The sequence below is a fragment of the Macaca fascicularis genome, chromosome 16 (assembly GCF_037993035.2).
Source record: "Macaca fascicularis isolate 582-1 chromosome 16, T2T-MFA8v1.1".
In the NCBI taxonomy this organism is placed as follows: domain Eukaryota; kingdom Metazoa; phylum Chordata; class Mammalia; order Primates; family Cercopithecidae; genus Macaca; species Macaca fascicularis.
In genome coordinates, this window is record NC_088390.1 from 82,904,983 (window position 1) to 82,928,176 (window position 23,194).

The window sequence follows — 23,194 nt, forward strand, 5'->3', positions numbered from 1 at the left end:
AACTACATTCATAGAAAAGTTGGCTGGGCGTGGTGGCTCACACCTGTAATTCCAGCACTTTGGGAGGCCGAGGCAGATGGATCATTTGAGGTCAGCAGTTCAAGAGCACCCTGGCCAACATGGTAAAACACCGTCTCTACTAAAAACACAAAATTAACCAGGCGTGGTGGCGCATGCCTGTAGTCCCAGCTACTCGGGAGGCTGAGGCAGGAGAATCGCTTTAACCCGGGAGCAGGAGGTTACAGTGAGCCAAGAACACCACTGCATTCCAGCCTGGGTGACAGAGCGAGACTCTTTCTCAAAAAAAAAAAAAAAAAAGGGAGAAAAGTTAAAAGAACATGAACAAGGTCGGGCACAGTGGCTCATGCCTGTAATCCCAGCACTTTGGGAGGCCGAGGCGGGCGGATCACCTGAGGTCGGGAGTTCCAGACCAGCCTAACCAACGTGGAGAAACCCCATCTCTACTAAAAATACAAAATTAGCCAGGCATGGTGGCCCATGCCTGTAATCCCAGCTACTCAGGAGGCTGAGGCAGGAGAATCACTTGAACCTGGGAGGCAGAGGTTGTGGTGAGCCGAGATTGAACCATTGAACTCCAGCCTGGGCAACAAGAGCAAAAATCCATCTCAGAAAAAAAAAAAAAAGAACATGCACAAAACAGATGGCAGCCTAAGTATTTAAGATGTCCTAGGCCAAGTACTAATAGAGTATTGATGTAATATTGGGATCAGGGTGGTTGTCAATGGACCCAAATCTTAGAAAATTTATGTACTATGATACAGAACAAACAGGAGCTGAATGAGCTGAAGGGGAGATAGGATATGATTTTGGGGCAAGACTGGGTTCTCAAATCATGGCCTTCCCATCCCAGACCACAATGGCAAATGGCCACCTGGAATCATTGCTGTAAGGACGCAGGTCCCTACTCCCTCTCCTGTAGAGACCTGGGGATTAAACAGCAGTAACATAGTAGCTTCTGTTCTGCCTCCCATGACCCTTTCAGCACTGTTTTCTTGCCACCTGATAACTAGCATTTATTTATTTATTTTTATTTATTTATTTTTTTTTGAGACAGAGTCTTGCTCTGTTGCCCAGCTGGAGTGCAGTGGCCTGATCTCGGCTCACTGCAAGCCCCGCCTCCCAGGTTCATGCCATTCTCCTGCCTCAGCCTCTCGAGTATCTGGGACCACAGGTGCCCACCACCACGCCCAGCTAATTTTTTTGTATTTTTAGGAGAGATGGGGTTTCACCATGTTAGCCAGGATGGTCTTGATCTCCTGACCTTGTGATCCACCCGCGTCGGCTTCCCAGAGTGCTGGGATTACAGGCGTGAACCACTGCGCCCAGCCAACATAGCATTTATTAAGCACATATTATTGACCAGGCATTGTACCAGGTACTTCCACGAACATTATCTCATCTGTTATCACAATCTTGGATATAGAGGGTTTTAACCTCATTTTACCAATGAAGAAACAGGGCCCAAGGAATTTGGTGCCTAAGGTAACAGGTAGTAACCTGGGGAGTCTCCCCACACCAAGGGCAGGGGCTTTTCTAGTTACGCTGTTTCTTTAGGCTTCCCTCGGAAGAACGCCTGATCGTAGCAGGGAGTCCATGTGTCTATGTGTCCCACGGGGGGATGGGGCAGTGCAGACCTCAAATCCGCTTTTTTTTTTTCGTGGCAGAGTCTCACTCTGTCGCCCATGCTGAAGTGCAGTGGCGTCATCTTGACTCACTGCAACCTCCACCTCCCAGGTTCCAGCGATTCTCTTGCCTCAGCCTCCTGAGTAGCTGGGATTACAGGCGCCCACCACCATACCTGGCTATGGGTGTTACCATGTTGGCCAGGCTGGTCTCAAACTTCTGACCTCAAATGATCCTCCCGCCTTGCCCTCCCAAAGTGTTGGGATTACAGGCGTGAGCCACCGTACCCGGTCTCACATCTGCTTTTGATGTCAAAAAATCAAGTGAGTTTTGCATTGTACTCCGGAGTATGCCTATGTTTGTTGTTTTAATGTAAAAACTAATGCCTTTTTGTCCTGAATCTTTGAGTAATATTGACACTCCTGGACGATGTGTTGTGTTTATTCTGCGGCTTCTTGTAATAATGGCTAATAATAGCTATCACTTATTGAGCTGTAACTTCATGCCAGGTACTCTACTAAGTGCTTTACATAGATTATCAGAAAACTGCCAGGTTGTAGGTAAGAGTCCTTGATTTCACATGCCGATCTCTCCCTCACTAGACTAAACCCTTAAGCATGTGCACCATGTTGTATTTGTGTGTGTAACTCTGGTGCCTAGGACAGTGCCTGGCATAGGGATGGAGCTCAATAATGTGTCATATTAGGCTAGGCCCATACAGTGGTTCACGCCTGTAATCCCAGCATTTTGGGAGGCCAAAGCAGGTGCATCACCTGAGGTCAGGAGCTTCAGACCTGGCCGACACGGCAAAACCCCATCTCTACTAAATATACAAAAATTAGCCAGGCTTGGTGGCATGCGCCTGAAATCCCAGCAACTCGGGAGGCTGAGGCTGGAGAATTGCTTGAACCCAGGAGGTGGAGGTTTCAGTGAGCTAAGATTGTGCCTCTGCACTTCAGCCTGGGCGACAGAGCAAGACTCCGTCTTGAAAAAAAAAAAAAAGAAAATTATCATATTAGTGAATGTCAAAGGCCTGAGAACCTGTACATCCATTCTGTCAGTTTCCTATCCTTTGTTTGACAAACCCAAAAGTTGAAGAAGCTGGGACAGAGCTGCCCTCTTTGGCTGCTCCAAATCCTTTCAAGTACCCCCAGTTTCAACTGCATCTGAGCTACTTTAGAGAATGAGACTCAGTAAATTCCTACCCATCCAATGGTGTCTTTCAGTGACTTCACTCAGACCCAAGATGCTCTGGATAAAGTTTGAGGCTTGTCTCCTTCCCAGACCCTGAGCCCCCAGCCACAGTCTCCATACACTCAGGCTGGCTAGCAGGGTAAGCGTGGACGGAAGCCGCTGCTTAGTTTTTATTTTCATCATTGTTGAGGTGTAGGAAGGAGGAAAAAACTTGATTCCCTAATGAAGAAACCCTCTCCAATCATGGCCCCATCACCCAGCCTTTCCTGGGAAATAGAGCTATTTCGTGGGAGAATTTCACTTATTTATAAATGTGCTTGCCAGAAAGTGAGCTGGTCTGGCCTCTCCCTTTGCTAAGTGGGGTGGGTGGTGTGCAGGAGGCGGCAGAGCCAGCAGCAGAGTGAACTGATCTCAGCGAAGCAGGCCCTGTCTGGTCCCTATCTTAATCAGCCACTGGGGCACTTCTCTGGACCCACAAAGTGTGCTCAGGCCCAACACTGCCCTCTGTGGGAGCCTGCTTGGCCTCTCCATTGTTGTGCAAGTGATTTCAGCCTGGCCCAAAGAGCTCCTTCCACTCTGGAGCAGGTGTTTGGGGGTGCTAGGGAGCCTTAGGCACTGGAGACTTCAGCTGGAGGGTGGGGTGGGAGGTGAGCTGCCTTGGGAAGCCCCCCACAGCCTCATGTGGCTGGCTGAAGAAATGCCTCTGAGGCTCCAGCTGAATGCTGCTCAAGGCTTTTGGAGTTAAAAGGGCCCTTCTCGTTCCTGGAGCCTCACCTGCTCCTTGCACAGGTGCCCTGGGAGAACTGTGGGACTTGCCCAAGGTCACTCTGCAGTACAGTCAGGATCAGGACCCAGCCCAGCTGACCCTTGGCCATTCTGACTCCTACTGTGAGGGGAGGTTGCAATCCACTGGGCAAAACACTTTGTGCTGGGGCAACAGTGACAAGTTTGAGCAATAGTGACAGCCCAGGATCACCAGGCTCGTCCTGTTTCCCTCCTTCCTGAAGATACAGGGCGAGGCACAGTGAATCTGCTGGACCAGCTTCAAGAACAATATACCAGCCTATCCACTGCCACCTCCCACAGCTCCAGATTCGTAGGTGCTTCCTGGATGTAACCAGTCATAGATACAAAGTAGACTCATCATCTTTTCCTCAAATAGTTTCTTCTCCCAGAGTCCTCATCCTGATTGATGGCAGTGTCACCTACCTGGGTACTGAGCTGGCCACCTGAGGGTCAGCCCCTCACTCTTTTTTTTTTTTTTTTGAGATGGAGTCTCGCTCTGTCACCCAGGCTGGAGTGCAGTGGCGCAATCTCGGCTCACTGTAAGCTCCACCTCCCGGGTTCATGCCATTCTCCTGCCTCAACCTCCCGAGTAGCTGGGACTACAGGCGCCTGCTACCACACCCGGATAATTTTTTGTATTTTTAGTAGAGATGGGTTTTCACCGTGTTAGCCAAGATGGTCTCTATCTCCTGACCTCGTGATCCACCCGCCTAGGCCTCCCAAAGTGCTGGGATTACAGGCGTGAGCCACTGCGCATGGCCGTCAGCCCTCACTCTTAAGCTCCACACACAATCAAAGCCTGGGTCTTGGCCCCTCCACTGCCTTTCCACACCCTTCCTGTCCAGAACTGCTCCACCAGGGGGGCAGATCCATGGAGAGGTGGGGAGGTGGGAGGTACAGTGGCTGAGAGTGAGCTTCCGGAGTCACAGGGACCTGGGTTTGAAGCTTGTGCTGCTGCTGGTCACTATGTGACCTTGGGCAAGTTATTTCACCCTCTAAGCCTCAGTTTCCTTTCTATAAGGTGGGAATAATAATAGTACCTACTTCATAGGACTGTGGAGACTGTAACTGACCAGCTGAATATAACGTGCTTTGCCCAGTGACTGCACGATGGCAGGCCTGATAACATTAGCTTTTGTTACGAATTCATCTCCATCTCTTGCCTAGACCTCGGCTGTAGTCCCCTCACCAAGCCCCAGGCTGTCTAATCTATCTGCTGCCTTGTTCCCAGGGTGATTGAAAATGCAAACATGGTCATTGGACTCTTGGCTTTATTTCTTTCTGTGGCTCCCCAGGGTCCACACAAGAAGGCATGTGGCCTTTCATAAGCTGATCCAATCCTTCCAAGCCCTCCTACCCTCTGCTTCCAGCATGGAGTGCTCTGTGCTCCAGCCTCAGGATCTTTTTTTTCTTTTTTTTTTTGAGACAGAGTCTCTCTCTGTTGCTCAGGCTTGAGTGTCCTGGCAGGATCCTGGCTCACTGTAACCTCCGCATCCCGGGTTCAAGAGATTCTCGTGCCTCAGCCTTCTGAATAGCTGGGATTACAAACGCCCACCACTACACCTGGGTAATTTTGATGCCTCCATTCCAGAATGGTCTGGAAGTTTCCTGAGGTAAGCCTATCTAATATGGCAGATATTGAGCCCCAAATGAGGCAGGGTCCCACTCATCCCTAAGTGCCACCCTCCTCAACAGAAGACTCTGGGCCGGACGTGGTGGCTCACGCCTATAATCCCAACAATTTGGGAGGTTGAGTTGGGGTGGATCGTTTGAGGTCAGGAGTTTGAGACCAGCCTGGCCAACATGGTGAAACCCCGTCTCTACTAAAAATACAAAAAATAGCCAGGCGTGGCGGCATGCCCCTGTAATCCCAGTTACTCAGGAGGCTGAGGCAGGAGAATTGCTTGAACCCAGGAGGCAGGGGTTGCAGTGAACCGAGATCACGCCACTTCACTCCAGCCTGGGAGACAGAGTGAGACTCCATCTCAAACAAAACAAAACAAAACAAACAAAAAACAAAACAAAAAAACAGGAGACTCTGCCCCTAGCTGATAGGCACCTGCTCTGTGGGTGGCACGATGCCACATTCTCAACCCAGCCTCTGTTTTCCAGGGGTGCATAAGCCTCTTGCGGGGACAGGTGTGTAGTGGATGCTGTGGTGTACCTCCCCATCCCCTTCCTCTCCAAACACTGCCCTTGGCTGAAAGAAGATGCCTCCCCCATCCACTGACTGTCTGTAAGGGGCACAAAGCCTGGCCAACATGGTGAAACCCCGTCTCTACTAAAAATGCAAAAGTTAGTGTGGTGGTGGGCACCTGTAATCCCAGCTACTTGGGAGACTGAGGCAGAATTACTTGAACCCGGGAAGCGGAGTTTGGTGAACTGAGATTGTGCCATTGCACTCCTGCCTGGGTGAGAGAGCAAGCCTCCACCAAAAAATAAAGAAAGAAAGAGAGAAAGAGAGAGGAAGGAAGGAACGAAGGAAGGAAGGAAGGAAAGAAAGGGAAGGGAAGGCAGAAGAAAGAAAGAAAGAGAGAAAAAAATAAATCAGCGGTGGGTGCAACATCTCAGATGTCTGACAGGTACAGGGATGGAGTAAGTGTAAGGACTGGGGAACTGGATGGTTGTTGGGGCAGTCAGTGCAGGGGAGAAAGACAGTCAGAGGCTGGGGGTGAAGAATCGCTGCTTGAAGGCAAAGTGGAAAAGCAGAGGGCCTCCTTGGCAGCATGTAAAGAAACTCACCTCCTGAAGTTAAGGAACAGAGAGAAGTCAGCGTGGCAGAGCCTGAGAGCAGGTTGAATTCCCAACCTTAATGAGTCAGCTATACAGAGGAGGCCCCTGGGGAGAAGTGGGAGACATCCAGGGACAGAAATTAGTGCCCCTCCTTCCTTGGGGACAATGCCTCTTCCTCAGGAGACAGGTACTATCCCCTCCCCAACCCTGAGTATACACTGCACCTCCTCTTCTTGCACTAGGCCAGTAACTAGGGCTAAATTGCAACCTCACCCACTGGTGAAGTGCTGGGTCGGCTGAGGGAGGAAGGAGGCTCTGTCCTGAAGGAGCTGCAGGTCCCAGCTAGAGCCAGGAGAGTGGGGACTGGAATCAGAGAATGCTGGCTGGGCCAAGGGGGTCAGAGCATAAAGTTGGATAACGAACATGTGTTGGTGTGGGAGCTCTTTTCCCTGTTACAGAATTTATCACCCTGGCAAGGACCCTGGTACTTGGAAGCTTGGAGAAAGTGATTCAGGGCTCTTACCCGCAGTGGGCAGGATGGCTGACAGCTCCCAGCTGGGTTCTCCTGCAACTGCCCTCAGTGAAGCAAGCTGCTTCACCCAAGGTTGATGCAGGACAAAGAGGCGGGTCCAGAAGGGCTTCCCAGGTCTGAGGCTCCTCAGGAGATGGGCCAAGGCCTCGGTTACAGCTGCACCATCACAGCTCAGCTTCCACTGCCCGGCCGTCTGCCCTGCTCCACGACAGGGGTTGCTCATGAGACCTCTCCCCAGTAAACTTCCCGCACACAGCTCTCCATCTCTCATCCCCTGGGGAGCCTGCCACATGGCAGGACTCAGGCTGGAAAGGTAAAGGCGTAAAGGCAAGATGTGCTCAGTGCCAGGTCTGTGGGGCGGACCTTAAGTGCAGGGGAGGAGTTGAGAGAGAAAGTGACCATCAGGCCGGGCGCGGTGGCTCAAGCCTGTAATCCCAGCACTTTGGGAGGCCGAGACAGGCGGATCACGAGGTCAGGAGATCGAGACCATCCTGGCTAACACGGTGAAACCCCGTCTCTACTAAAAAAAAAAAAAAAAAAAAAAAAAAATACAAAAAACTAGCCGGGCGAGGTGGCTGGCGCCTGTAGTCCCAGCTACTCGGGAGGCTGAGGCAGGAGAATAGCGTAAACCCGGGAGGCGGAGCTTGCAGTGAGCTGAGATCCGGCCACTGCACTCCAGTCTGGGCGACAGAGCGAGACTCCGTCTCAAAAAAAAAAAAAAAAAAAAAAAAAAAGAAAGTGACCATCAAAACCACCAGAAAATGCAGCCACTGCACAAGAGCCTGAAGACAGGGCTGTGCTTCCTGCACGCTGGGCCTCTCAACTGCTCTGCATGGAAAACTGGGGTCTCAGAGGCATCGTCAAGGTGTCCCTGGGACATGGCCATGGGACCCACTCCTTGGTCTGCCCCAAATGGGCTCCCTTCAGTCCCTTCAGTCTGGAAGTGAAACTGGGCAGCTGACACACGGAGGGGAGCGGGTGTGTCCCCATGCCGGAAGCTCTCAGATTCCGGGTCTGGGGCTTCTGCACCGGGCCCGGCGGGATGCTCACTGCCCCTGCACCAGGCTCTCCGGGTGCATCAGCAGCTGTGGCAGGCTCGGCGCCCGGGATGGGGTGGGGTCTGTGGGGAGGTCTTCTCCAACCCCCGGCCGTGGCGACGGGTCAGTGTGCCTTTATTCAATGGCCTCTGCCCTCCACCTCTCATTGTCACCATTAGGGCCACTCCTCTGCATATGGCCTCTCCACCCATTTCTCCCTTCTGGAAGGACTCCTTTTTTTTTTTTTTTTTTTCCTGAGATACAGTCTCGCTCTGTGGCCCAGGTTGGAGTGCAGTGGTGTAATCTTGGCTCACTGCAAACTCTGCCTCCCAGGTTCCAGCAATTCTCTTGCCTCAGCCTCCCGAGTAGCTGGGATTACAGGCACCCACCACCACACCCAGCTAATTTTTGTATTTTTAGTAGAGACGGGGTTTCACCATGTTGGCCAGACTGGTATTGAACTCCTGACCTCAAGCTATCCACCCACCTCAGCCTCCCAAAGTGCTGGGATTACAGGTGTGAGCCGCTGTGCCTGGCCTTTTCTGGAAGGATTCTTAAAGGTCATCAGAGCCTCCCTGTTGGCAGAATCTGAGATCTGTTCTCCATTCTTTGTGGCATTTCAGGCTCTAACTGCCCCATTTCTTGGACATTCTCCCCTGGGTTCTTCCCTTCTTATGACTTCACCTGTGTTCCTGTTAATAACTCCTTTCCCTGCTAACAGTGGTCATCCCGAAAGCTTGGTTCTCAGCTTTCCTGTGGTGACGCACATCCCCTCAGAACCTTCTTTTACTGCCATGACATCAGTTATCCGCTGAATAACTGTCGTCATCATCCTCGCCACATCTGATTAGGAGTGGGATGGGGGCTCTGATGGGTCAGAAGTGCGGCTCTGCCAGGGCAGGTGGGGAGTTAGGTAGCATGGCCCCTGGGAGTTCTCTGTGCCCTGGACAACCCATCTCCAAACTGCTATAGAATATTCTGGAGTCCTGCCTGGGCGCGGTGGCTCACACCTGTAATCCCAGCACTTTGAGAGGCTGAGGCAGGTGGATCACCTGAGATCAGGAGTTCGAGACCAGCCTGACCAACACAGTGAAAGTTCATCTCTAGGAAAAATACAGAAAGTTAGCCAGGCGTGGAGGTGTGTGCCTGTAATCCCAGCTACTTGGGAGGCTAAGGCAGGAGAATTGCTTGAACCTGGGAAGCGGAGCTTGCAGTGAGCCGAGATCGCGCCACTGCACTCCAGCCTGGGCCACACAGCAAGACTCCGTCTCAAAAAAAAAAAAAAAGACTATTCTGGAGTCTCGAAGTGGAAGCCCAGTCACAGACCATGATTTTCATGGGACCAAAGAGCCTTTTGGCAGAAAACTGAACCCCATCTGGCATCTGAAATGTGTAAACCTGTCTGGGAGACCAAAAGAGGCCAGGCTAGGTGGAGAGACAGAGGGACCCCTGAGGGGAGCCATCATGGGTGAGGCAGGGTGGCATGGTACACACTGGGAAGGGAGTCGGGGTGGGGGAGTCGTGGATACAGGACTTTCAAGTGAGCTGCTGCTGGAGGGAGAGGCCGGGCACAAAAAACCTCGGCCTCCCAAGGTGCTGGGTTTACAAGCATGAGCCACCATGTCCAGCCATTTCTGTGGTTTAAAGTCATCCAGTTTGTGTTACAGCACCCGTGGGAAACATACAGATGCCATCTTCTCCCTGTCTGTATCTACATTTTTTTTTTTTGAGATGACAGTTTCACTCTTGTTGCCCAGGCTGGAGTGCGATGGCATGATCTTGGCTCACTGCAACCTCCGCCTCCCTGATTCAAGCGATTCTCCTGCCTCAGCTTCCCAAGTGGCTGGGATTACAAGCACCCACCACCACACCCGGCTAATTTTTTGTATTTTCAGTAGAGACGGAGTTTCACCATATTGGCCAGGCTGGTCTCGAACTCTTGACCTCAGGTGATCCACCCACCTCGGCCTTCCAAAGTGCTGGGATTACAGGCGTGAGCCATGGCGCCCAGCCTTGCCCATCAGGTTAGGTGTTTATCAGCTGTCTAGAGTGACTGAACAGGTATGACTTGGGGGGCAAAGGACACATTCTCCCCTCCATCCCCAAGATCCACTTGAGAGGCAGTCACCAGAGACATTGCCAGCGCTCTAACTGCAGAAGCAGGACAAGACTCGGCCAATCAGTGTCCCTGGTGTGAGGATGACCTTGGAGGTGCTTCTTTTTAGAGCCCACCTGAGGTCAGGAGTTTTTTGTTTTTGTTTTTTTTTGAGACAACATCTTGCTCAGTCACCCAGGCTGGAGTGCAGGGGCATATCACTGCAGCCTCAACCACCTAGGCTCAGGTGATCTTCCCACCTCAGCCTCCCAAGTAGTTGGGGCTACAGGTGTGTGCCACCATACTTGGCTGATTTTTAAATTTTTTGTAGAGATGGGGATCTTGCTATATTGCCTAGGCTGGTCTCAAACTCCTGGGCTCAAGTGATCCTCCTGCCTTGGCCTCCTAAAGTGCTGGGATTACAGGTGTGAGCCACTATGCCCAGGCCCAGGGATCTCTTTCTATCTGTACCCATCACCCTGTGGGCCCCTCACCCTCCTAATTTTCCTTCTCATTGGTGGTGACGTGTGGTTTTCTTCCCGTTGACTAGGACAAAGGTCCCAGCGATCACCCTGCCCTCCCTTTCTGTCCCCTCTCCTGTCCCACAAGGGTTTGAACTTCCCCGTTTCACCATGTTTAACAGACCGCCTCATCTTTAAAAAAATTTATTTGTATTTGTATTTTTCTGAGACAGGGTCTCGCTCTGTTGCCCAGGCTGGAGTGCAGTGGCGCAGTCTTGGCTCACTGCAGCCTTGACCTCTCCGGCTCAAGCCATCCTCCCACCTCTGTCTCCCAAAGTGCTGGGATTACAGGGGTGAGCCACTATGCCTGGCTTACTGCTTCATCCTGTTCTCTGAGGTCCTAGACCTCTAGGGTGTTGTCCAGAAAGAACAGGGCCATGTGGAAGTCAGCAAAGGGAGAGGCCGATTGAACAGCAGGCTCTTCTCAGGCATTGCCAAGTGGCTGTGATTAGGATTGGCCACCAGGGGGTGCCATGGAGCCACAGAGTCTATGAAGGGAGAGAAGAGGCCTTTTGGGGAACTCTGGATTGAAGGTGGGGATGCCCAGCTGAGGTCTCGGACATGATCACCCCGCCAAACCGAGCCCAAGGAGGTTTCTGGTTGGTCCTGAGAGGTCTGTCGAGGGTCCCTTCTAGCAGGCAGGTGGGCCTCAGAGAGCCGAGAAGGGCCCTGGGAGACGGGGACCCAGAGACAGGAGGAGTGCAGGTGGTGGGTGGGCGGGGGCACTGGGATGGGGTCACTCCACGGTCAGAGGCTGTGTCCCAAACCGTGTGGGTAGGAACAGGAGCTTCCTCTGCGGGGGTTTGAAAGAGTGCACCTGTGAGGACACTGAAACCCAGCAGGAGAATCATGAAGACAGGAACCAGGAGTCTCATTGTGAGATGCAGTGAGTCCCACCAGCGCAGCAGTGCTGTGCATGTCAGGAGGTTTTGCCCCTCCCACTTCACTTGTTGGATGGCTCTGAGCAGGTTACTGAACCTGTCTGTGCCTCGGTTTCCTTCTCTATAACATATGGTTAATACTCATTTGACCGGGCTTCCGTGTGGATTAAAGGAGATACGTATCCAGGGCCCAGCACGTAGCAAGTGCTGTAAGCAGTGGCGCTCACAGGCTGCCAGGACAGGAAGGACCCTCAGAGGTCTGTCCCAAACTGTGGGTAGGAGCGAAAGCTTCCTCTGTGGGGGGTCAAAAGAGTGCACCTGTGAGACGCAACCTTCAGAACCCCCAGGAGCCTGAGATGGACAGGGGATCTGCACTGCTGGATGGGGCAGAGAGGCAGGCGCTGGCGCGGCAGGGGCCTGGGGGGTTGGGCAGGTGCCGGTGAGAGAAAAGCTAAGGGGCGCAGGATGGGGTGTGAGCTGGAGGGCAGGGGGTAGTCAGGGCTGACTGGGAGAGGGGCCTGCATCCCGAGGGAACGCCAGCACCAGGTGCCAAGGCCCGGGCAGCCATGGGAATGGGTGGAACCAAAGTCAATGGCAGTCAGAGAGCTTTGTAGTTGAGATGTTTGGTAGAGCAACCTCCTGAATATTTAAGTAAACTTGAAGTAGAACATACTTAAAGTGCACAAATTGGTAGCTTGAATTCCCACCCCCTCTCCCACATAAGAGGTGGGCTTGTCCAAGACTCCAAGGGACAGAAGGGGAAATCGCTGGTGCCCAGCCAGTCGGTGACAGAGCAGGGATTAGAGCTGGACCCCTGAGGCTAAGCCCCATGCTCTCTTCCCCAAACCCTGGGGCCTCAGTCAGCCTCTGGTAATCCCTTCTGTGCCCAGGGCACCAGAGCTGACGTTTCCCTTCAGCAAGGCAGGGGCAGAGGCTGCCAGAGCCCTGCTGGCGTCATCCTGCCTGGGATAGCTTGAGAGGTGGGGTGGGGGGGATTAGAAACCTCTGAGAACAGCACCACAGGCTGCCCTGGTAACATCTGCTACTACAGCCTTGTAGCCAGGAGTCCTGGATTTTCCTGGTTCCTGTGCCCGCGGACAGGTCCCCAGGGCCACTGGCTTTGTGGAGGGAACACGGTGCCCTCTCCACAGCCCAGGTAGGTGGAACCCCAGCTCCTGGCTCTCAGCCTTCAGGAACAGGAGCTTCCCTGCTTGGAGCTTCTAGACATGGAGGGAAACATGGAAGTCATGGAGTTTATTAAGTGTCTTGGAAGGTGGAGGGAGGGATGGCCTCCTCTAAGAACTGCAAATTTGCAGGGTGTCTTGGGAGACAAGAGTGCCCAGAGAGGCATGTCCGATGAGCTGGACGTGTGGGGCAGGGGGTATCCTATGCATCCTCCTTGCCTGTTCCTCCCCATCCCCCAGGCCCTCTGCAGCCCCCGGCTCCCTCTAACCTACCCACCCCCCACCACAAATCCTGCATATGTGTGGCCCAGTCTGAGGCCATCTGGATAGAAATAGAGGCTCCCTAAGGGGATTAAGGGGCTTTTTCTCTAGGACCAAGGGCTGAGACTACCTAAAAAGCTCTCCGCCACAGGATCTTGCACCCAGAAAACCAGAAGCCTCCCTCTGGGGAGGTAAGATAAACCACATGAATGGTGGTGTGGGGGACCCGGGGGCCCACCCACTGCACAGTTGCATTAGATGTGGTCAGTGGAGGGTCAGGAGTCCTGCCTCCCCGCTGTGGGCAGCAGGGTTGGGGTGCCCCAGGCTCCATGGAGCCCTGCTCATCCCTGCCACCATTTCTGGGGCTCAGAAGCACCCAGAAGGCACCTGAGACCAGTGTCTGCAGGTCTGCAAGGGGACAGACCTCCAGGGATCCTTCTGGCTGCGAGGGAAAGGTGGGGAGACAGTGCCAATGTTTGTAGTGCCTGGTAACAGCCTTGAAGACCAGGTACCCGGGGAATGTGCCCATTGATTTGGGGGCTGGCTCCACCCAGTTCCTGCTATAAAAGAGGCCAGATGCACAGTGTGGGGCCAGACTCCCTGGAGATGAGGATCAGACCCCTGCCCCTTGCTGTTCTCCAACAGGTGCTGGGAGGCCCTCCGTGGCTTAGGAGGCCACTTCCAAAGGTGGGGTGCCCCAGGGAGGCACCAGTGGCCAGGATGTCCACACAGAGCACCCACCCCCCGAAACCCGAGGCCCCGCGTCTGCCGCCTGCGATCTCAAGCTGTCAGCGGCGCCACACGCTCCCTGCCAGCGAGTTTCGCTGCCTCACCCCGGAGGACGCCGTCAGCGCCTTTGAGATCGAGCGTGAAGGTGAGTGGCCCCGCACAGGGTCAGAGGGAAGCTCCACTCCGGTCCAGTTATCCTGTGGGGAGGAGACCCTTGAGTCTCCTGTCTTGGAGGCTGGGTCCCAGAGTATCAGACCATGTGTGCGCTCAAGAAAGTGGAGGAAACAGCAGCCCTAAACCCCATTTTCTTGGGGGGAATGGGGCATTTGAGTAGACACTCGGGGTGCAGCAGACAGTGGACGTGAGGCACAGCGACTACCAGTTGCCCACCTGAGCCTCCTGCCACAGCCTTCATCTCCGTCTTGGGTGTCTGCCCCCTGTACCTGGATGAGATCCGGCACTTCCTGACCCTGTGTCCGGAGCTGTCCCTGGGCTGGTTCGAGGAGGGCTGTCTTGTGGCCTTCATCATCGGCTCACTCTGGGACAAGGACAGACTCATGCAGGTGAGGACGGGGCTGTGACGCCCAGCTCCAGGGAGGCCTCTGAAGACAGAGGTCAGCCAGACGGTGGGGAGGGGAGCCCAGGGGCTGGGATTTCTTCCTCCAGAACTGGAGAGATGAGTATAGGCCACAGCCCCCTCCCAGGGCAAGGCGTTCTGGGTTTTCAAGTTTTCTCCATGGGGATGGGGGTATGGCTCAAAATTTGGGGCCCTCCTCGGCTGGGGCGGGAGCCCTGACCACAGGCACCGAGGGGACACCTGCTCCCTGCCTGGGTCGGTGGCTGGGGAGGAGCACGCATCAGCAGAAGTGACCTGGGCTCTCGTCCCTTGCTCACCTCCAGGAGTCACTGACGATGCACAGGCCTGGGGGCCACATAGCCCACCTGCACGTGCTGGCCGTGCACTGCGCCTTCCGGCAGCAGGGCAGGGGCCCCATCCTGCTGTGGCGCTACCTGCACCACCTGGGCAGCCAGCCGGCTGTGCACCGGGCCGCGCTCATGTGCGAGGACGCGCTGGTACCCTTCTATGAGAGGTTCGGCTTCCACGCCATGGGCCCCTGCGCCATCACCGTGGGCTCCCTCAGCTTCACGGAGCTCCACTGCTCCCTGCAGGGCCACCCCTTCCGGCGCAGGAACAGCGGCTGCTGAACTGGGCTGCCCACCTGGCTGCCAACGTGATCCCCGTCTCTGCCCTGGGCCCCTTAGCTCAGCTGAGCATGGAGACAGCAGTTTCCAGAGTGGAGAGAGCAGGGCTAAATAAAGAGGAGATGGGGTGGCTTCTCACAGCCCGAGCTGGAGTGGTGTGTCCTGTCTGTTCCCACGAGGCCTCTGGACCTCCTGTGTTCTGAACTCTGTACCTGAGACTGGGCTGGGTTGGTAAGTGGGGACAATGGGAGGCGCTGTGGGTTCCCTGGCTCCTTTCCTCCTCCTGGCAGGTGGGCAAAGGCGCCAAGGCAGCATCCTGACAGGAGCCCATTGCTCAAGGGGGGTCCTTATTCTCCCCAGCCTCGTGGATGCCCTTTCTCACTCTTTTTTTTTTTTTTTTTTTGAGACGGAGTCTCGCTGTGTCCCCCAGGCTGGAGTGCAGTGGCCGGATCTCAGCTCATTGCAAGCGCCGCCTCCTGGGTTTTTACACCATTCTCCTGCCTCAGCCTCCCAAGTAGCTGGGACTACAGGCGCCCACCACCTCGCCCGGCTAGTTTTTTGTATTTTTTTTAGTAGAGACGGGGTTTCACCGTGTTAGCCAGGATGGTCTCGAACTCCTGACCTCGTGATCCGCCCGTCTTGGCCTCCCAAAGTGCTGGGATTACAGGCTTGAGCCACCGCGTCCGGCCCTTTCTCACTCTTAGCCACTGGAATGGGGGATAGTGGGGAGCAGATGGGGCAGAGGCGGGAGGCCTGTGCTGCGGAGGCAGCTTGGGGCAGGGAAGCTGGTGCAGGGCCCTCTGCCCATGGTAATCAAGTGGTCACACTCTGTGCCGCTCCTCAGTGTGGTGGGTGAGGCACCGGTACAGGGAGTGGACTCGTCCCCAGGTGGGGTAACAGGACAAGTTCTCCTCAGCGCCATCCCCATCAGGGCAGGCCACCCTGGGCCCAGGCAGCCCCCTCCCTGCCCTGGAGCCAAGGCAGAGCAGGTGGGAGTGGGAACCCCAGGGGCCTAAGGATTCAACCCAGCCGTCCCAAGTGGACCCCTGGGGTCTCCACGTGACCCCAGTCTGCTTTCTGGCCCAACTAAATCCCCAAGATGCTCCACAGGTTTTCTGCTGTCCACTGGGCCAAACCGCTGTCTCTGAGCTGCTGATGGCTGACCCCTCACCCCCAAATCTTAGTTTCATGCGACCTGAGGTCTCCGCTGAAGACAATACTGCCATAAAGAATATTATTTAATCCATGAGACATCATCCGTACAAAGTTAGCGTTACTTTTAAAAATGAAGACCATGATATAAACTGGTAAAAAAATGGGCCTGATGCGCCTCGAGTACCCCCTGGGAGCAGGCCCTAGGGTGGCTCCGCCCAGTCTCATTCTACCTGAGGTCTGCTTGTGTCTCCTCGCTTGTTCTCTGCCCCCAGACCATGGCCAAAGCGTTTCCCACATTGTCCCATCTGAGAGCCTTGTGGATCTCCCCTCCCCGCCAGCTCCCCGCCAGCTCACAGGGCAGAGGTAGGAGGAGAAACAGGAAGGGGCATGGTGGGCACTCAGCGCTTGGGGCAACTGAGGGCACAGCCACGTCCCCAGCGAGGGCACACTCCAGTAGTAGTGGGGGAGAAGGCACCAGCAGAGACAGCGCTGAGGACCCTGGGAAGAAAAGGACCCGGCCCCAGGAGGTGGTCCCAGCGGGGAACGGGATGTTAGGACCTGGAACCCAAGGCTCAGAGAGGCAGGTGCCTTGGGTGTGCCCGAGCTTAGGCCAGGATCACACAGGCCTCACGCCCCCGAAAAATCCCACCTTAATCAACCATCTCATGTGAAGTCAGCCTCGCCTGGCAGGGCAGGACCCGGTTCCAGAGCCCGGGCCCTGTCTTGGGTCTCTGGTTCTCTGACACGCAGGGCGCTCTGCAGAGGGCAGCCCTCGCAGGCAGACCCTGTGCCAGCAGTGCTGAGGGGCAGCGTGTGGCCCAGCGGTCAGTGCAGCACCTGGTCCAGCTCGTACTTCTCACAGAAGCGGCTGGTGAAGGGGAAGCAGGTGAGGTGCTCGATCCAGGGCCAGTTAATGGGGTAGATGTACAGCCAGAGCACGAGGGCGGCGAAGAGGCCAGCGAAGGCCAGCAGCGACACCAGGATGAGTGCCCGCTTGCGGTACTTGTCGCTGGTCCCAAAGGTGATGTAGGGCAGGAAGGCGAAGGCCAGCAGCAGGCCACTGAGGAAGCCGAAGATGTGGGCAATGTTGTCGATCCAGGGCAGGAGGCCACAGATGAACAGGAAGAGCACAATGGCCGAGAGGTTGAGGAAGGCCTTCCAGGGCCTCTCCAGCAGCGGCCAGCTCTGGAAGAGCTCCACAAAGAGGCAGGCGAGGAGGCCGAACTGTGAGCCGGCCGGGCCCACCTGGGGTGGGGCAGGGGAGATGCGGCTTCAGGCATCGGGTGGGCGGCCTGGGCCGGGCCTGCACCCTGGGTCACCCCATCCATCAGCTCCTCCCTGGCAGGCAAGGCTGAGCGGCGGGGGGTCAGCTGGAGCTGCTGGACCAAAGCTGGGCCTGCTCCACCCATTCTTTCAGCAAACACTGAGTGCCTACTGTGTACGTGCCTGGTGTGGGTCCACAGGAGTAAGCAAGACAGACAAGCCTGTTCCAGGCCGCACATGGTGGGGAGAGGACGGACACTGAACAAGCTAGATCAGTCAGGTGGAACTGATCAGACTGCTGACAGCGCACGAGGCCATTTCCTACCGCTCGACCTAGACACCTGGCATACTGTCGGGCAGTGGGCACAGTTATGAAGATAAATGAGGTGGCAGAGGGACAGGGTGACTCAAGAGCATCACTCTTCCCTCTTGCTGGGATTAAGAGACCAGCCAGTAAGCCCCCAGCTTAGCTGTCCATCCTCTGTGGAGCCCAGCACAGGAGGGGCCCCGTGTCCCTCTGGCAGATCCCAGGTGGGTGGAACAGAAGCAGCAGGGCTGGCCCCCTGTGTGCAGAAGGGGTCCCGTCCTCCACATCCTTACCTCTGCCCGGTATGGGAGGAAGATGGCGCTGGCGAGGTTGCCTGTGATGCCGCTGAGGATGAAGATGATGGCGATACGGTGCCAGCCGGCCAGCTTCTCCAGGTCCCTCAGGATGGTCATTTGAAAGACCACAGACACGAGGCAGTGCACCACGCTGGGGGAGGGACACACCAGGCAGCGGCCTTCAGCCAGGCACTTCAGGAGCAGTAAGCTTCGGTGGGTTGGGCCGGCCATGCCCTGGCCCAGGAACCTTTCCCCAGGGGTCTCGCTGGGCAGCCATCACAGGGGTCGGGTTCGGGGGCAGTGAGGAACCTCTTACCCAGCGTGTAGGAAAAGAGACAGCCAGAGCCTGTAGAACTGATCTGGGACCTCAGGATTGAGGAAGGGCAGCAGCCCACACACCTTGTCCAAGCAGTGCACCTGGGGGTGGGCGTACAGTGCTCAGCGCCCCAGAAGCAGGCTGAGTCTGAGGCCCACACACCTTGTCCAAGCAGTGCACCTGGGGGTGGGCGTACAGTGCTCAGCGCCCCAGAAGCAGGCTGAGTCTGAGGCCCCGACATAGGAGGGAGTGTGTGAGCCCCAGCCCCAGCAGGCTTCCATGTCCATCGTTCTCTTCTCCACTACCCCAGGCCTGCCTCGCCTCACCTGGGAGCAGAGCGTTGCTTCTTCATGGAAATAGCCGTGCATGAATTCACAGTATTCCCGGGTGGTGATCTCACAGCTGGGGTGGGGTGGTGAGGCAAGAGGGGACATCAGGGCGCCGAATAACCGCTGCCCACCTTGCCCAGAGCCCAGCACCTGGCTACAGCAGGCATCGCTGGCAGGAAGGGGGATGCCCCTTCCAGAGCCTTCCACTCTGGAGCAAGCTCCCTTCCTCCAGCTCACACCATGGGTAGCCCCAGAGCAGGGGAGGGAAGGACAGCCATCGGAGGGCATCAGCCCAGCAGCTGTAGGTGGTGACGGTGGAAGAGCAGAGGGCCCACAGGAAGCCGCAGCTCAGGGGGCGGTGGGATGGCTGAGGCCAGGGCCCAGGTCGCTCACCTGCCCTTGGTGCCAATGCAGCAGGGGCGGCCCTTGATCTCGCAGTCCATGTGCAGGAAGCCTGTGTGATTACTCCTGGCCTGCTCTGTGCAGATCTGCCAGGAGGGGCACCGGCAGGGGGGTGGGCTGTGCAGCAGGCAGGTCCCCCGTCCCTGACCTTCCCGGACCACTCCCCGCCAGGGACACTCACTCACCGGCCACTTAGTGATGTCATCGGGCCAGATGTGGGCACCGCTGGAGGCTGGCTCCTCGCAGGTCCTGGAGACAGGGTTCAGATTGGGCTGTGGCACACCCAGCCTGCCACATCCACCTACTCACCTCCCTGTGGGTGGCTCAGATGGCTTGGCTATGCCTGACCCTCAGGCCCAGCAGAGGCTCCAGGCCCTACCTGGGGTCCTGGTGGCAGACAGCTCCCGAAGTCCGCTTCTGGCCCAGATCAGACTTGTCCATGGGGGGCCCAGTGTCATCCTGCCACTTGACAAAAGTGGCCAAAGTCTCCTGGAGGGCGGAAGAGGACTGGTCGGTCATGCCAGGGCCAGGTCACCCCCACTGGAGTGGGCAAGGACAGAGGCTTTTCCCATCTCCCCAGGGCTCAGTCTCATCTGGGGGGGTCTGGGAAGGATGGGGCGGGAAGGAGGGAACGTGGTCACTGCCCTTGAAAGGCCCGTCCACCAGGCCAGGGCAAGTGGAGTTAGTCTGGGACCAGGGTCTGGCAGGGGAGGGAGGGAGGGCCTGCCCCCACCGAGCAGTCCTTCCGCTGGGTCTGGATGCAGCCCGAGTGGTCGTTCTGGACGCAGCAGCCCGAGTCCCGCTCCAGGTCTCGCTCCCGCAGCACCAGCTGCTCGATCTGCCGGTCCTTCCGGATGCAAGGCGAGAACTTGGCCCCCAGGTGGATCAGGTCAATCTGGGGAAGGGAAAGGGAGGGGAAGGAGAGAGTGAGTTTGAGCCCCAGACCTGGAAAGGGTCCATCACTCCACCTCTGCCCCGCAGAGTCTCCCCTTGATGAGGGGCCTGCAGGTAGGTGAGGAGCCCACCTGCCCAGCTGGGGGTGACAGGGCACAGGGACTCCTGGCTCAGATGATGTCCCCCAGCCTGGGCCCTCACCGAGCTGGGGCCGATCCAGAAGTTCTCCTGCTGGATGTACTTCACGCTCTCGTACACACCTTTGTTCCGCAGCACCTGTCACGGAGGTAGTGCAGAGGAAGCCTCAGAACAGTGTGAGCCCTGGGCATGGGGGGCTGCGGCAGCTGTCCCCAGGGAAGAGCCTCCAGGAAGGGGCCAGGCTATGGCGAGCCTGAGCACCGCCCTGCTGGGGCCAGATTGTTGCGGTGGGAGGGATTAGGTACCTACGATGCTGAGGCCTCCTGGGGGAGGCTGGGATCCCCAGCATGGAGCCCGACCCGACTCACCAGCTGGGTGGTGACATGCTGGGCAAAGCCCACGGGTGCGATGCCATACGTGCAAATCACCAGCAGCGTGATGATGACATGGACGAAGGTCAGCCAGTAGGTGAAGTAGGGCCTGTGCAGAGAGGCCTCAGGTCAGCCGAGCCGAGCTCCTATTCCAACCCCCAGTCCCAGCCACGGGGCCACCCTGGCCCAGTCGCATGGCTCACCTGGGCTCCCTGCTCTGCCCTGTCAACTCATCTGAAACCAGAGCAACTTTTTTTTTTTTTTTTTTTTTTTTTTTTGAGACGGAGTCTCGCTCTGTCGCCCAGGCTGGAGTGCAGTGGCACGATCTCGGCTCACTGCAAGCTCCGCCTCCCAGGTTCACGCCATTCTCCTGCCTCAGTCTCCCGAGTAGCTGGGACTACAGGCGCCCACAACCGCACCCGGCTAATTTTTTGTATTTTTAGTAGAGACGGGGTTTCACCGTGGTCTCGATCTACTGACCTTGTGATCCGCCCGCCTCGGCCTCCCAAAGTGCTGGGATTACAGGCGTGAGCCACCGCGCCCGGCAAGAGCAACTTTTAAGATGAGCCTCCAAGCATCTCTCTCCTGGCTTAAAACCCTTTGATAGCTTTCCACTGGCCTTGAGACAAATTCCAAAATCACCCCCTCTTGCTGGCTGCAAAGCTTTGCCTGCCCGACCACCTCGCTGGTCTCTTTGCCTGCATTTCCTGGGAGGCACTTTGCCCTTGCAGCCCCGGGGCCTTTCCACAGGACACCAGTTTGTCCTGACCATGCCCCCTCCCTACCAGCTGTTCACTCTCCCTCTCTGTCCTCCTCCAGGACACCCACCACACCTTTCATTGCTTGTTATTTTATATACATATAGATAGATAGATAAATAGATAGATAGATAGAGAGACAGAAAGAGAGAGAGAGAGAGAAAGACGGAGTCTCCCTCTGTCACCCAGGCTGGAGTGCAGTGGCATGATCTCGGCTCACTGCAAGCTCCGCCTCCTGGGTTCAAGCGATTCTCCTGCCTCAGCCTCCTGAGTAGCTGGGATTACAGGCTCCCACCATACCCGGCTAACTTTTTTTTGTCTTTTTAGTAGAGACTGGGTTTCACTGTGTTGGCCAGGTTGGTCTCGAACTCTTGACCTCCGCAGGTGATAGGCCCACCTAGGCCTCCCAAAGTGCTGGGATTACAGGTGTGAGCCACCACGCCTGGCCATTGCTTGTTTTCTTTTTCTTTTTCTTTTTTATTTTTTTTTTGAGACGGAGTCTCGCTCTGTCACCCAGGCTGGAGTGCAGTGGCGTGATCTCGGCTCACTGCAAGCTCTGCCTCCCGGGTTCCCGCCATTCTCCTGCCTCAGCCTCCCGAGTAGCTGGGACTACAGGCGCCGCCACCTCGCCCGGCTAGTTTTTTTTGTATTTTTTCGTAGAGACGGGGTTTCACTGTGTTAGCCAGGATGGTCTCGATCTCTTGACCTCGTGATCCACCCATCTCGGCCTCCCAAAGTGCTGGGATTACAGGCTTGAGCCACCGCGCCTGGCCCTTGTTTTCTTTTTCTTTCTTTCTCTTTTTTTTTTTTGAGACGGAATTTCGCTCTTATTGCCCAAGCTGGAGTACAATGGTACGATCTCAGCTCAGCTCACTGCAACCTCTGCCTCCCGGGTTCAAGTGATTTTCCTGCCTCAAGCCTGAGTAGCTGGGATTATAGGCACCTGCCACCACGCCCACCTAATTTTTTGTGTTTTTAGTATTTGCCAGGCTGGTCTTGAACTCCTGACCTCAGGTGATCCACCCACCTCGGTCTCCCAAAGTGCTGGGATTACAGGTGTGAGCCACCGCCCCCTGCCTGCTTGTTATTTTCTAATTTGGGCCCAGTGTTTATTGGGCTGCTGCAGATCAGATGCCCTGTTCTTCCTCAAGGGCTCTGCACAGCCTCTCCCAGAGTCCCCTCCCTCCCAGCCCCAGCTTCTTCTTTTAAAGTAGAAGTAGGGTCTCACTATGTTGCCCAGGTTGGTCTCAACCTCCTAGGCTCAAGCAATCCTCCTGACTCAGCCTCCCAAAGTGCTAATAATTACAAGTGTGAGCCATGGCGCCCAGCCCCGGCCCCAGCTTCTAACGGGCCTCTGACTCACCCTGCCCTCCCCACTGCACCCTCTGGGGGCTCCATTTCAGGGCCTGCAGGCAGTGACACTCAATGAACATTTGTTGACTGACTGCTGTTAGGGAGCAAGGCTGAGGACACAGGCTCAGAAAGCATGGGGTGGAGGAGAAGCAGCAAACACTCCAGGCCCTTCCCAGGTCATGTGCACAACCCTTAGGACAGGGTGTGCCTTTGAGCTTGTTGCTACACTCCTGACCCGCAGGAGGTACTCATGAAACACCTGCTGAATGAGTAAGGGAGCGCTTTAGGAGGGCCCAGAGGAATCTGGAAGCTTCCAGGCCCTCCTGTAGACTCCAGGGCACCGCCTCACCGGTGGCTGTCGAAGCTCTCCAGCTGCCGCTGTACGGTGCTGCTGATGCTGCGGCGGTAGCTGCGGTTCAGCCAGTTGCCCACCACGCCCAGGCCGTAGTGCCGCTTCTTCCGATCAAAGGCAAAGTGCTTCACCTTGGAGGCGATGCGCTTGCCGCGCCGGGGCCCAGGGACTGGGGCTCGGCCACACTCCTTCCTGGTGGGGATGGTGGCTTTCAGCCTGATACCCCCACCAAAACACTCCCAGACCCCACCAGGGCAGCTCAGAAGGGGCTTGGGGGCCAGGCTGGTGGCTGGCCTGGAGGAGGGACTCTGTCCAGCACTCACAGAGGGATTTGCACCCCATCGGGGGAGACAGGGGAGGCTGAGCGTGGGATCCCTCGGAAGTAGCTGGCAGAGAGTGGGGGGGACTCAAAGACATCATCGGGCATGGAGCTCATTTCTTCCTGGGGTGGGGGACATGA

At 56.1% G+C, this 23,194-nt stretch overlaps 2 protein-coding genes across 12 annotated transcripts in view; one reads left to right on the forward strand and one right to left on the reverse strand.

The window, feature by feature from the left end:
- Positions 1-12,430: 12,430 nt before the first annotated feature.
- On the forward strand, positions 12,431-16,057 carry AANAT (aralkylamine N-acetyltransferase). 2 transcript variants are annotated; one of them, XM_005585065.4, is made up of 4 exons: positions 12,431-12,579; positions 13,514-13,742; positions 14,006-14,160; positions 14,498-14,946. In XM_005585065.4, the coding sequence occupies exons 2-4, from the start codon at positions 13,589-13,591 to the stop codon at positions 14,801-14,803; spliced, it is 615 nt and encodes a 204-aa protein (XP_005585122.1). In that variant the 5' UTR covers positions 12,431-12,579; positions 13,514-13,588; the 3' UTR covers positions 14,804-14,946. The 2 variants fall into 2 exon arrangements, with proteins under 2 accessions (XP_005585122.1, XP_073876733.1); XM_074020632.1 differs by lacking the exon at positions 12,431-12,579 and adding an exon at positions 15,911-16,057 and having other exon boundaries at positions 13,543-13,742; positions 14,942-15,031.
- RHBDF2 (rhomboid 5 homolog 2) overlaps positions 16,021-23,194 on the reverse strand; it is a 30,141-nt gene continuing 22,967 nt past the window's right edge. For 8 of the 10 annotated variants that reach the window (XM_074020631.1, XM_065532034.1, XM_074020628.1 and 5 more), the window contains 12 exons: positions 23,058-23,176; positions 22,732-22,926; positions 20,269-20,380; positions 19,964-20,038; positions 19,602-19,763; positions 19,248-19,357; positions 19,054-19,117; positions 18,860-18,954; positions 18,464-18,539; positions 18,138-18,238; positions 17,819-17,972; positions 16,021-17,200 (listed from right to left, as the gene is read on the reverse strand). In XM_074020631.1, coding sequence (XP_073876732.1) covers positions 16,781-17,200; positions 17,819-17,972; positions 18,138-18,238; positions 18,464-18,539; positions 18,860-18,954; positions 19,054-19,117; positions 19,248-19,357; positions 19,602-19,763; positions 19,964-20,038; positions 20,269-20,380; positions 22,732-22,926; positions 23,058-23,176 — 1,683 coding nt within the window. In that variant the 3' untranslated portion in view covers positions 16,021-16,780. Of the gene's footprint in view, positions 17,201-17,818; positions 17,973-18,137; positions 18,318-18,463; positions 18,540-18,859; positions 18,955-19,053; positions 19,118-19,247; positions 19,358-19,601; positions 19,764-19,893; positions 20,039-20,268; positions 20,381-22,731; positions 22,927-23,057; positions 23,177-23,194 lie in introns of all 10 variants that reach the window. The other 2 variants (XR_012426197.1, XR_012426198.1) reach the window with 2 other exon arrangements.